The 12,929-nt window shown below is 38.0% G+C and overlaps 1 protein-coding gene across 1 annotated transcript; it reads left to right on the top strand.

The window, feature by feature from the left end:
- Positions 1-8,523: 8,523 nt before the first annotated feature.
- Positions 8,524-12,390, top strand: LOC127856559 (uncharacterized). The gene is made up of 2 exons (XM_052392853.1): positions 8,524-8,893; positions 11,878-12,390. The coding sequence occupies exons 1-2, from the start codon at positions 8,529-8,531 to the stop codon at positions 12,011-12,013; spliced, it is 501 nt and encodes a 166-aa protein (XP_052248813.1). The 5' UTR covers positions 8,524-8,528; the 3' UTR covers positions 12,014-12,390.
- The last annotated feature ends 539 nt before the right edge of the window (positions 12,391-12,929 follow it).

The raw sequence follows: 12,929 nt of genomic DNA, 5'->3' as shown, positions 1-12,929 counted from the left end.
AACCAATCGCTATGTGCGCGAACTCACATAAAGATGCCATTTGAACGTGTGCAAAATTGTCATTTAATCTATAGCCTAGTTAGCAAGTAATTTATTATTTTTCAAACGGTACCGCTTTTAAAACCGAAAGTAGGATTTCTAGACGTATACGTCAATTCACTTCGACAAACGCGATCATTTTTAAGTTTTAAAGCGCAAAAAGACGGATATCTACCGTGTAACCACCAGATATATTCTTATTGGCATAGATAAAATTAAATCTTTAGCCTAGTTAGCAAGTTGCCGCAATGAAGGTACCGCTTTTAAAACCGAAAGTAGGATTTTTAGACGTATACATCCATTTCGACAAACGCGATTATTTTTAAGTTTAAAAGCGCAAATAGACGGATTTATACCTTGTTACCACCAGATATATTTTAATTGGCATAGATAAAGTATGTTTCTTATTTATACTTAGATTTGCAATGCCAAATAATGGTTGTGGCTTTAATGAGGCTGATCTATGCTTTCCTTTAGCCTATTGCCGCAATGAAGCCGACTTTTTTTCCAACAAAGCTCGTGACGAAACAGTCCAGTATTACAATAAAGCTTCAGATTCCAACGACGCCTCTTGCCTTTAACTGACATCTAGCTTGTAGAAACTATGCCGCCCGGGCTGCAACGTTCGAAATTTGAAGCGAAAGAAGGCACCACATTGACCACATGTATTGCTATAATTGAGTGAACTGAACCTCCTTTCTTCAATTGATGCCCTTCCCGCATCTAAAGGGGGAACTACGGTAAACTGTTATCATTTTGTAATATTTATTACATGATTGCAGAGCGCCACATAGCCAGTGATTTGCAAAGTCTCGACTAATCCGAAACTACGACTTATCCTTGTTGCATTCAACGAGAATTACCGATCACTTTTTTTTGTCCTTCACATAGAAACCAGCCGAATTTATGAGAACGATTTCAAGCAATATATTCCTTACTTAACAAATGCGCTAAGTGCTGAATATACATTTTTAATCTAATTAACTTGGTCGGTCGATTGCGTATAACGTTTCCAGATTTGTCGCTTCGCAGGTAATCTAAGGGACGTCATAAAATGTGATATCTCCGCGCAGAGATTTGACTGGAACCAGCATAGCTGGATCAAATCTCTGTATTCTAACCAACCACGTGATGATAGCCTAGCCGTTTTACTGTAATTTTTACTTTTTGTAATTTACTTATTTTTTGTTTATAATGAACCAAAACATTTTCACTATTTAAAAAAAAAGAAAAAAAAGATACTACTTTTCGTTATATAATATTAAACAAAAACAATAAAAATCCAATCTTTTCTGGTAGGGTTTTCTTGAATGTGATGGCAGAGGTTGTATGTGAGAGAAAGGACGACAACTATGCGTAGAGTGGTAGTGAACAAACATATAGCATCCAATTCAATCCCGGAACCTTTCGCTTAAGTATCGAAGTGAGTCATTTCTTTTCTTTTTACAATACCACTAATAATGTGTCATATAAGCATTAATAGAAAAAAACAACACATGCGGCCACAATTGCCCTCTGATATTATCGTTGCAATTAATTGCATCCATATCAAAAACAAAAGATTATTTGATCTTTTTGTTTGTTCTCATCTTAAGTAAACTTCATACCGAACAAGACATGTAACATAAAACTACATAAAATGTTATTTTCTGAAAAACAAAATTATATGATCCGAATCAACACAGCGTCAGCGGGATTCTGTTACGTTTACCATCGAGCTAAATGTTGATTATACAGAGTCAGCAAGGCACTCCAATACATATAATATGTCTTGATTGTATATTTTTTAGGTTACAGTGCACTAGTAAATGATGAAAAAGTCGACAGACGTGTGCTTATTAGTTATTGTTTTACGTTTTGACGGTATATTGTTACTTACATCTGCTTATACGTCTATTTTGGAAATACATGTATACGATACTAAATAATCATGCTTACACACATGGCGACGGCGCGCCGAGGTCATTTAACCCATCGATACGGTCAACAACTATTGGTATAAATCTTCCAATCACGCGAACATTTGCGATAACTCACATGAGTGGTATGCCGTTACCAGGACTTGTCATAAGCGAGTCTCAAGACCACCATACCTCAATCTTAATTGGTGGCACAAACATCTCTAATTTGAGATTTGCTGAGGAAATTGACCTCATGTGTAGCACCAGCAGTGAACTCTGAGACATCACCAACGCAATCCCTGAGAGAGGAGAATCATACGGATGGAAGTCAGCACGTAGATGTCGATTATCATGGTGAACAGCACGAACAACATCAGTGTCGATATCACCCTAATCGGCAAGAAGCAATAAGATGGTAACAGCTTCAACAATTTGGGAGTAACCCTGCCCATGGCACTAGTACCGCTAAGGTCCCTATTAGAATTTCCATAGCAACCGCTGCGCTGGCAAAACTGGTCAGGTTGTGGACAAGCAGCGCCATCAGCCTCCGTACTAAGTACAGGCTCTACCTTTACCTCGTAGTCTCCATCCTGTAGCATAGCTGCGAGATCTCAACGCTGCACGCGTACACATTACGTAGAATACAGGCATTTGAACACAATTGTTTCCAAAGACTCAACCACATCTCCTATATGGAGCACAAGACCAACGAGTACGTCCAGGAAATGACAACAGCACTTGTTTTCCAAAAAGAACCCACCCGGCGACCGTAAAACGACAAAAGTTGGCTTGGTTTGGAAACTTCCAAAGGCATGACTCGGTGCAAGACTGTGCTCCATGAGACGCTAGAGGTAGTTTGCCCTCGAGGCCATGATCAGAAAAGATTGATGGACATCGGGAATGAGTGGACGTTCCTCTAGATGGATGAGCTACTCAAAGAAGCCCATAAAACAAACTTACTGGCGGAGGATATCTGTGTCGTCGTCCCTCATCTCCCCACGGTAAGACCTGCCAATCGAATGATGATGACACTACGGCCTGTTCTACCGTCCACACGACTAAAGTCGCTCTTACGAGTTAGTTTTATTGTTACCATAACGTTTTAAGTCGTTCCATACGAGTTAGCGTAATTGTAAACACAACATTCCAATTTTCTGTGGTACTCAGCCTGTTAATGCGTTGTTCCCTACGAAGTAAAAACGGACGTACTGTTATTCCAGTGCAAGATCTCGCGCTAAAAATACTAATACGGCGTGTGTCCGGCTAAATGTGGCAAACGAGATGGCAATAATATGGCTGTTGTCGCGCTTATTGTTGCTAACTAGATTGCTTTGTAATGAGGTGAAATGTAAGTTAATATACATATTCCGTGCTCTGCGAAATGGGGTTTAATGCATGTGCGTACAGTGTCATCCCAGATTAGCCTGTGCAGTCAGGGACGACACTTACTGACTTTATTGTATTTTTCGTTTAAAGATAGTCTCTTCTTCGCAAAAATTCAGTTAATGCGGAATATGTCGTCCCTGATTAGCCTGTGCGGACTGCACTGACTAATCTGGGACGACACTTTACGCACATGCATTAAACCCCCTTTTCACAGAGCATGGCACATATATACTGTCTTGAATATCGTGCTGATTTTATATGAAACCTGATATATATTTTGTATAATTAAAACAATACAAGTGTCCGCATATTGTCGGTTCTGTTCTGTTCTGTTCAAATTTGATAGTCAGTGCACGACTGTGTGGTAACGACTAGTTCTTCGTTAATATTAGACATAACCAATTAACCAATCACTTTCCCTCCAATGTTGACGTCTATGCCTTGTTTTTGTAAAGTTGATATGTTGACGCATTTTTTCTAGAACCTATTTATTGATTAGATGGTAAAATATATCTACAAAACACGCCTTGCATTTATTTGTTGCCCGAACCAAATGACGCCTTTGGGTGTATCTAGGCGGGCAACCGTTTTTTTTAGAATTACTAAGCGACCTATAAGACAACTATCTAACAATTGTTCAACGCCAGTTTTTGTAGAAACCATTTTTCATTTTAATCAAAGCACAGAGGTAATTTTAAATTTATGAGAACTTATTTATGCTAGATGGAAAGAAATCTGACAATTGTTTGTGCGAATGTTTAATTTTGCATTGTTGTAAGGCAGTCCAATTATGCCAGGATTTCTCGAAGAAGATTATACTGCACCAATCGTTTTGCTTTACAGAAAATCTATATAAATCCATATTCAAAATACATGTTTTTCTTTCAGACAAACCTCGAAACTACTTATCACTGCCTGTACATACTGTTAAATATATTGGAATATTTCCTAGTTTAACGCTAGGGGTTATAAAAGCGAGTATATACGATTTTAATATCGACATATTATTTTTGCAATATTTAACTAACGCATGGATACTAACGAACCGGTAAATAAACACGTTTTAGCAATTGTAATTGTTTTCATAATATTTTTTAAATTTTATTTTTAGTCAGACATTACTAATATTTTCCACTTTTGTCATTAGAATCCAATTTTTTGTTTGCAATATTGCACATGAAATTGGCTATATTTGCTTTGTATTGTGTAGCAAAACAAATTTCCTAACAATAAGAAATATAATAGTTAAAGATATGTAGATAGAAATGCTAAACTACTGTAATTTGACTTTAAACATCGATAAAATCGCAGAGTGCTCATTGAAATAAGTAAGCGTAATAAAAAAATCAAACCTTTGTACATTTAAGAACGGAGTACGCTCTTCCCACCCCCTTTAAATTCGCTTCTGGAATTACTATTTAGGCCGGTACTCTTGCGCTACACTGTTACGGCCATCAGACGTTTGATACTGAACGGTGGGCGGGCCTTAACGTGGATAGCGTCATATAAAAGCCGACACATTAACGCGGTCTCTTTAAAGGCGTTGGAAACGTTGGAAGCTATTGTAAACGTCTGAAAATTCTTCTGAAATACGCGGTATGTCTATTTTTCATTTATAGAATGAAATGTTCCTTCGATTCATTATTAATAAGTTTACTAATGCATCAGTGTTATGATTGTATCAAGTGAATCATTTTAATATATTAGGTAGCTTTTTATTCGATATATAATAATAAACTTTGCTAGGTTGAACGGGAGTTATTCACTAAGTTTCGTACTTTTGAAATAAATAATTAAATGAATTTACTAGCAAAACTATAATATTTGGAAAATGTTTTTAATACTTTAAAACTTTAATAATAGTTAAATATTTCATCACAAAAATATGCCTGGCATGGGGTTGGAAACCAGATCCTTTACCAATACGCCACGCATGATTTTAAATTAAGATGTTGTTTACCCGCGATGTCGGTAATGCACGTTTTTCTTTTTATCGACGAAAAGCGTGACAAACGCTTTATTGTTTATTTTTTATTGATTAAAATCAAAGAAAGTACAAATTTATTCCTTTTTTACATTTTGTATTACCGGTAGTCAGGAGTGATAGTTTGCTTGTCTGAATAGAATTCAAACGTTCTATGTTGAATCTATTTTTTTTTGGAAATCGCCATGTTGCCAAACAAAGTCCCTTTACAGTCCCTACTCTCCGAATTTTATTAAATGCTTTCTGCAATGTTGTTTTTTTACTGAAAACTGCTTTGTTTGTAAAAGTTTTGTTAATACAGCTAATACTCACGGTACGAATGGGATGGAATGGAACGTATATACTTAACGTCACTTATGCTACGAACGCAAAGAATCTAATCCTTTGTACCCACGGGGCTAATGCTACGAACGCAAATAATCTAATCCTTTGTACCAAAGGTGATTATGTTACGAACGCAAAGAATCTTTTCCTTTGTACCTACGGGGCTAATGCTACGAACGCAAATAATTTATTCCTTTGTACCCACGGGGCTAATGCAACAAACGCAAAGAATCTAATCATTTGTGTAATGAGCATTACGACATCGTTATTATGTGACGACTCGTTAGTCAAAACCTCGCAATCATCAACAATTAAATCAAGTTTTAAACGTATGGAACACACAGAACGTTTCTAGTTATTCTCATTATATGTACGTCACGAAATATACTGATAACGTTCATTTTTTTTATATCTGTCAAATAAATCACTATCGCTTACTCTACAAATAAGTCTCGTACTTCACCATAGAAATATCTAATTAGCAACTCTTATCGTGTCAGTTAACAAATCACCCTGTCATCAGTTACTGTCTTGCTATTAATTTGCAAGTTATATCAATTATCATTGAACAAAAAACTTGCTTTTTTGCTACATGATTCTGCCACGACCTTTGGATATTTGTCAACATGTGGCCGGTCGTACGGTCTGATAGGTGGACGTACAAGTAGTACCAGAACTTGGTAAAATACTATTTATTTCAGGAAAACCGAGAAAGAATATACGATTTTGTGATCATCTTGAACTGAATAAAAACTTTGCAATCTTCATTAGAGTTTCTCTTACTTGGTTCCAGTAACCAACCTTAGGAATAACAAATGAGGGGTTACAGCCGCCAATAGAAGTTTCTTCTTAGAAAAATTCACTGAATCAATACCATTGAAAAACATTTACATAGATTTACTTCGATAAAAATCAGATTTACTAAATTTCGTTATATAAAGCTTGCTAGTTGAGTTAGTTTTAGCACTTGGGCGTCGAATTGTGGTCTGTAGCTCGAATACGTGTTCGATCAAATGTGTAATAATATATAAACAGCAACGAAATATTAAAACAAATAAATTGCAAGTTTGAATTTTATTGTTGTCAATTTGTCACTCTATTTATTTGATTTTTTTTATACATAATAGATCTACTACACATTCGTAATATTTGTAAATGTGTTTTTTGTTCGTTTTTCGTGTTATTTTTTTCACAGCGGCAGTCGATCAATTCATGCAGCAAATCGTATTATCGTTAACTGCTTTCTTGTTCCATGAATTGAATGACTCTTACAAGAAAAGGCCATTAGGATTTCTCTGTATTTTTAGACTGAAAATGATTTACGACTGTGTTCAATGTGTGACTCTGGCATGACTCACATATAAGCGACGTGTTGTCTTGAATTGTTTGGTTTTGTTTTGTCAGTGCATGTATACTGAAATTAATGCATTTCTTGACGTGCTTGTAAACATGTAGGTGAAGAAAAGCTGAATGCATAATTTGCAAGATTATATTGATTGAATATAAAACAATATGTACTTGCATGATTACGGACATTTATTTTATATAAAACATTAACAAAATTACCTTTGGAATACTAGTAAACGTTATTGGTTATCACAAAATAGAACGCAACCGCAGTGCCTATGAATTTGAAAAAAAAGTATATTTGTAAAATACCAACCTTATAAACGTTAATTCAGGAATGTATAAAAACAAAAACGCTCGAGGTAACGTAATAGATCTGTTATATACCAACTGTATAGACGTAACTTCAGGAATTTTTATTTGAAAAAACGCTAGAGGTAACGTAACTTATCAAAACCGCGTGCAGTAACGTAACATCAGCTGTGCGGTCAATTTGGCAAACATACCATAACACGAGCAAAGTTTTAAACATATCCACAGCTCAATGTTCTCTAACAAGCGAGCAGAATACCAAGCAATGTGTATATATTATGTTTTTAACCTCAACAATGCAACTTCCATTTAATTATTGTATGTCACTATGGTTCATTATTAGAGTTTCGTACTGAAGACTTCCTTAGAGGCTTTATCTGATGCTATAAACGCCTTAGACCTTGGCAGACAACAATGTTACGTTTGTGACGATATCGTTCTGGCGTGTATGCGTGTCTCGTGTCTATTAGTGGACTAAATGTGTATCCGAGATCAACAGTATCAACAAATATATAATTATGTCACGTGAAGTTGATGAGGTAAAAGGTCTTGTGAAAACAAGCACGCCCTTCGTAGTTAAAGCAAATGCTCGTTTTGCCAAAGGCTGTTAAGTTTATCATGCATGAATGCCGTCCTGTAAACCCAACGACGTAAAAAGAAAAACTTGAATTTATACTTTCATTTTTTTTGTGCTTTTCAAATGATTTCGTGAGTCTTGTACAGTATTTTGAGTTGTGATAAATGAGACTGAACATTGTTTGTGTCCGTTAACTGATATAAATGACAATGCATCTAAAGAAATTTCTCTCTTTGTGTGATTAATGTTCACACTATATAGTTCATACATTTATTAACAATACTTAACACTATTTTACATTAAAACATGTATGTCAAACAACTATCAAACATTATTCAGTTATGTATTTATTAGATAGTTCCTGTAGTTTCATGTTTTAATTCAATTTGAAGACATACCTCCAAGTAAAATAATCATGAACTAAAATCATTATATTAAAATCGATTCTTTTGTGACAAAGAAAATGAATATTTTTTTTATTATTTTCAACAAAAGTGTGCAAATGAATTGCCATTTGTTTTCTACTAAATGCAAACAATGTTCAAAATTCAACGTTTAACGTGTAAGTTATGCTTATAAAAATGTTACCTGCCACGAAGAATAAGAATCGCAGTCAATTGTCACTTATATATAAATCTGTTTTAGGAAGAAGTTCAAGATGAAGCTCAACGTTTTCGCTGTCTTCCTGATTGGTCTCTCCATGTCTGTTGCCCAGCAATCGCCGACTAAAACACGTCGTGGACCCCCGCCTGCGCGCTTCGCAAATGCTCCACCCTCGGAGGTCTGGGGGCCTCCACCGGCAAACGGCGGCCCTGTTCCGTCCGCAACTAATCCCGGGGGATATTTACCGCCTTCACCGGTCCAAGGTCAGACCTCGTGGGTGAACAACCCCCCGGCCCGAGTTGTGTACAGCTCCCTGCCCCCAGCAGGGACAAACAGTCCCGTGGTACGCGGACCACCACCCCCGAGACACGGAGCCGACCCTGAGAACTTCGAACCAGTCGCCCCGGCTTCTAGAACCAAGTAAGTAGGAATCATGTTTATGGATATATCCTGATAATAAAATCACAATTCGTCATCTAATAATCTTCGCCAATGGTTCCGTCCGAGACAGAGGTCGCCATACGTTTCGGTTCTTGGTGATCCTGTGCAGCTATTCCGTCGTCTTTCTAATTTGTATGGAATCTGGTCGTCTGCATGTCTTGGTGCCAGGTATTTCTATGCCGCCCTCTCTTCATCTGCAATTTGAACTTCCATGTGAGAGATTGCCTTGTTGCATTTCATTCAGGCTTCAGAAGGGTGTGACCTATCCATCGCAAACGCTTATGAAAGATGTCTTCTTCAACGGGCTGGTATTTGTTCTTTTCCATAAATCATCGTTGCTAATCTTGTCCGGCCAGCGGATCTTAAGAATCGTCAATTATAAAGACCTGGTTTTTCTTCATTTAGGTGACGGTGGTTTTCCATGTCTCAGCTGATGAAAGGCTGCTCATGCTTTACCGATTCAGCTTCCGACGTCGTTTGTATCCGTTTCTCTATTGCTGTGGGACATTTTGCCCGAACAGGACTGCCTTGGGTCAGTCGTTAGATGCGTTGGTCGTCAACAGCTTAATCTTCCATCTGCTGATGGCAAAGCCCGATTTAGCTGAATTGTCTTTTCTTGCACCTGCTGTTTGGTGTGAGAGAGAAAATCCAGATCGTCGGACAATTGTTCACTGAATTCCGTTTCGCTTCTGGACCGCCACAGTCTTCATTTTCCAGACTATGGTCAGCAAGAACAGGAGAGGTGAAAGTATGCAGCATTGTCTTACACACATTGTCTTACACCCATTGTTACTTCGAATGCGTCGGTGGGCTGCCTTCAGGTCATCCCTTCATAAGACTTCCTGATGATGTAGGTGATCTTTTCTGGCACTTTGTAGTTTCTAATTAGTCTCCATAGGGACTGTTGGTTAAAGATGTCTAATGTTTTTCTCATAGTCGATCATATTGACGTAGCGAGCTAAGTTGCACACCGGCGATTGTACCACAATGGTTTTCATTGTTGCGATCTTCTCTGCACAATCAATCCTTTCAGAAGCCGGCCTTCTGGTCACGGAGATGCAGAACTACACATTCGTTAATTTTGTTTATCACGACGCGAGTAAACACATTTGGCGGAATGGAAAAAAGCGTTATCCCTCTGTAGTTGGGGCAGGAACTGAGGTCTCCTTTCTTTGGAAGCGTGATCTGGTAGCCCTCTTTCCACTATATTGATATGTCTTCGTCCCATGTCTTTTTAAAAAGCGGGTCGAGTAGCACTACACAAGTCTCCATGTCAGCCTTCAGCGCTTCTGTCGGTATGCTGTATGGTCATGCAAACTTGCATTTCTTCAATTGCTTGATAGCGCTAGAGATCACGTCCTTTGTGGTGCTCAGCAATTGATTAAAAGATCGCTTGTAGCTTGATGTATGTCAGTTGTATTCGTATGGGCTGGCTTGATGAGTGGCTCCTGGAAACGCTCTATCCACATCTTCTCTTGCCTCTAGTCATCTGCTGTCACTCGTCCGTTCTCTGCCTTTCATGCTATTCTCGTGGTGATGGAGTACATGTCCTGGTTTGTGTTCTGGTATTTAACCTCTTCTGCATATATTGCTAGTGGCTTAAAGCTTGTCTGTTCTTGTACTTCGATTGAAATTTTCGTTTTTGAGTATGTGTACTATCCTTTTGATTGTGTATTATTTGCTTTTCACCTGCTGTTGCTGTTACTTGCTTCCATTTTTCTTATTTATCCCACTTTCTGTAACGGCTCTGTTGATTTCCCACCCCCGTGGATTTGGTGTTCGGTACATCTTGGCATGTAGAGGTCACTGCTACTTTCACGTTCTGTCACTGTTCAAGTAGCTTCTCCTGGAACTTGTCGGAGAGAATGACCGTAAACTCTTCTTGCCTCATGGTGTCTTTCAGCGTAGAGTTTTTGTAAAGCATAATTTGGCTGGATATCATATATAATTCATCTTGAGCTTCAATTGTAATCCGGCAACAAAGAGTTGATGATGCGAAGCAACGAATGCTCATCGCTTCACGCGTAAATTCATAGGAGAGCGACGAAAATCCCTCCATATGCACACGTGATCTATCTGGTGCTCCGTTGAAAGGTCTGGTGACACCCGAGTTACCTTGTGTATTTTTCTTTGGTCGGAACACTTCCTCCGATGACCGAGTTACTTATGGTAGGCAATTCTCTCACCGTTGTCGTTTATCTTGCCTAACCCTTGCTTTCATCATATCCTCGGCGTTGTCATAGCCGATCTTGGTGTCCCACGTTAAGATGATAATGTTCGTCTTGTGTCTATTTTGTATTATGGTTGACAACATGTGTTCTTCTCTACCTCTACTGTCGTTGGTCAAAGCGTAGCGATACATTATATAGCTGTTGATCGCAGACTCGTTCATGGTTCGGGCATTCCATGTACCAATTGTGGTAGTGGGGATGATAGTCTTTATCCTGACGGTTTCCAGATTGCTCTATCTTTCATCATTCGGCGTCATACGCCCTTGAGCTGTAGGTACATCTTCCCCCAGGTCCGAAATGGCTGTTGTTATGCTAATTTGCGTTTCTGAAGCCAATGTTTCTTTACAGGATAGAGTTAGCTTGCCTTACGTCCGATCTTACTTTTTTTTCGGTAGGGCTTGGGGCCGTTCATAGAAGAGTTGCAATCATAAAACAATTCATTAGATCATCCTCAGCATATGCTGTAGCAGGATTTTTATCTTAATCGTCATCAGCGTCAGCACACCTCCGTAGTCATCAGCTTTAGCAGCACCAGCGGCATCATCATGTCCAGAATATTAGTACACAAATAACCTTTACAACAGTCTGAAACAACATCAAAGTTATCACAAATGATCATCATCACACTCATATCACATTTATCGTCAGTAAACTAAAATAGTAAACTCGACGACTACGATTATTTTATATGCTACAGATATACCACTGGCTAACATTCTGTCTTTCCACCAGGAGTCTTGGTTTCCTCGGCGGTCCCGACCCATATGTACCACCAATTCTGCCGCCGACGACCATGCCACCACTTCCGGCTCCCACAGTTCGCTATGATGTACCGGATGTGAAAAAGGAGGAGGAAGAGGAGAGCTAGAAATAGCGTCTGCGCGCGCTGGAGCGTCATTTACAGTGTGTAACGTGTGACCTAAATTGTTCGGCAAGAAAATCATTATATACGCGATTTAAATTGTTTTTCATAGTTCTATACAAATGTTAAAATCTCGGCCAGTCGTTTAAATTTACCTTGTTCATAATTGTTTAACGTTTGAATTTCTTAATAATTGTGTTTTAAATCGATAAAGATTAATCGGAGTGCAATCCGATACCACAATGTCTTTGTGTCTTATATTACACTTTTGTTCAAGTATATTCTAGGTGGCAAAGATTTCATGGTTTTTTATGTTCCTACACATACGAAAACATAAGTTAATAATATTTAACGTTTTATTAAAAACAATACTATGGATACTGATTCAAATAAACTATAATTCAACATTTCGTGTTCCTTTTAAATGTACAAAACGGTCTATATTTATTATTGTGTAAGGAGCTCAGGCTAGCGTGCCCTTGGCAATACGAATGTTCCTCTGATGCTTCTACAAAGTATACGTTTAACATGTTTGGGTATAAGCCTTGTAATCAAAGGAATCAAAGGAAAAATTATCATAAACTTTATAAAACGCTACTGCGAGTTCGCATTGTAGACTTAAATTGTAACGCAACTATTTCAGTCGTTGTTAATTAAGATATCTTACTGTCATGTGTCTGTCCTCGATGTGTGTCCTCAGTGTGACAACTAGTTGGTTAACAGCAAAACGCTGATACAAGGTCCGTATCCATCAACCAATTATTTGACTTAAGACTTAACACGAACATGTTTCTTAAAACTTTATTGCCTTTCAAGTAAATTTATACAACAACAAATGACATCAGCTCTAGTTGAGCTTGCGTGTATACCAACTCGGCTGCTTTTCTCCTATAGTTCCAGTATATTTGTATTCATGAGTTTA

This window comes from Dreissena polymorpha, chromosome 13, assembly GCF_020536995.1.
Source record: "Dreissena polymorpha isolate Duluth1 chromosome 13, UMN_Dpol_1.0, whole genome shotgun sequence".
Classification (NCBI taxonomy): Eukaryota; Metazoa; Mollusca; class Bivalvia; order Myida; family Dreissenidae; genus Dreissena; species Dreissena polymorpha.
The sequence above is the reverse complement of the archived record's forward strand: the minus strand, read 5'-3'. Positions and strand labels throughout refer to the sequence as shown.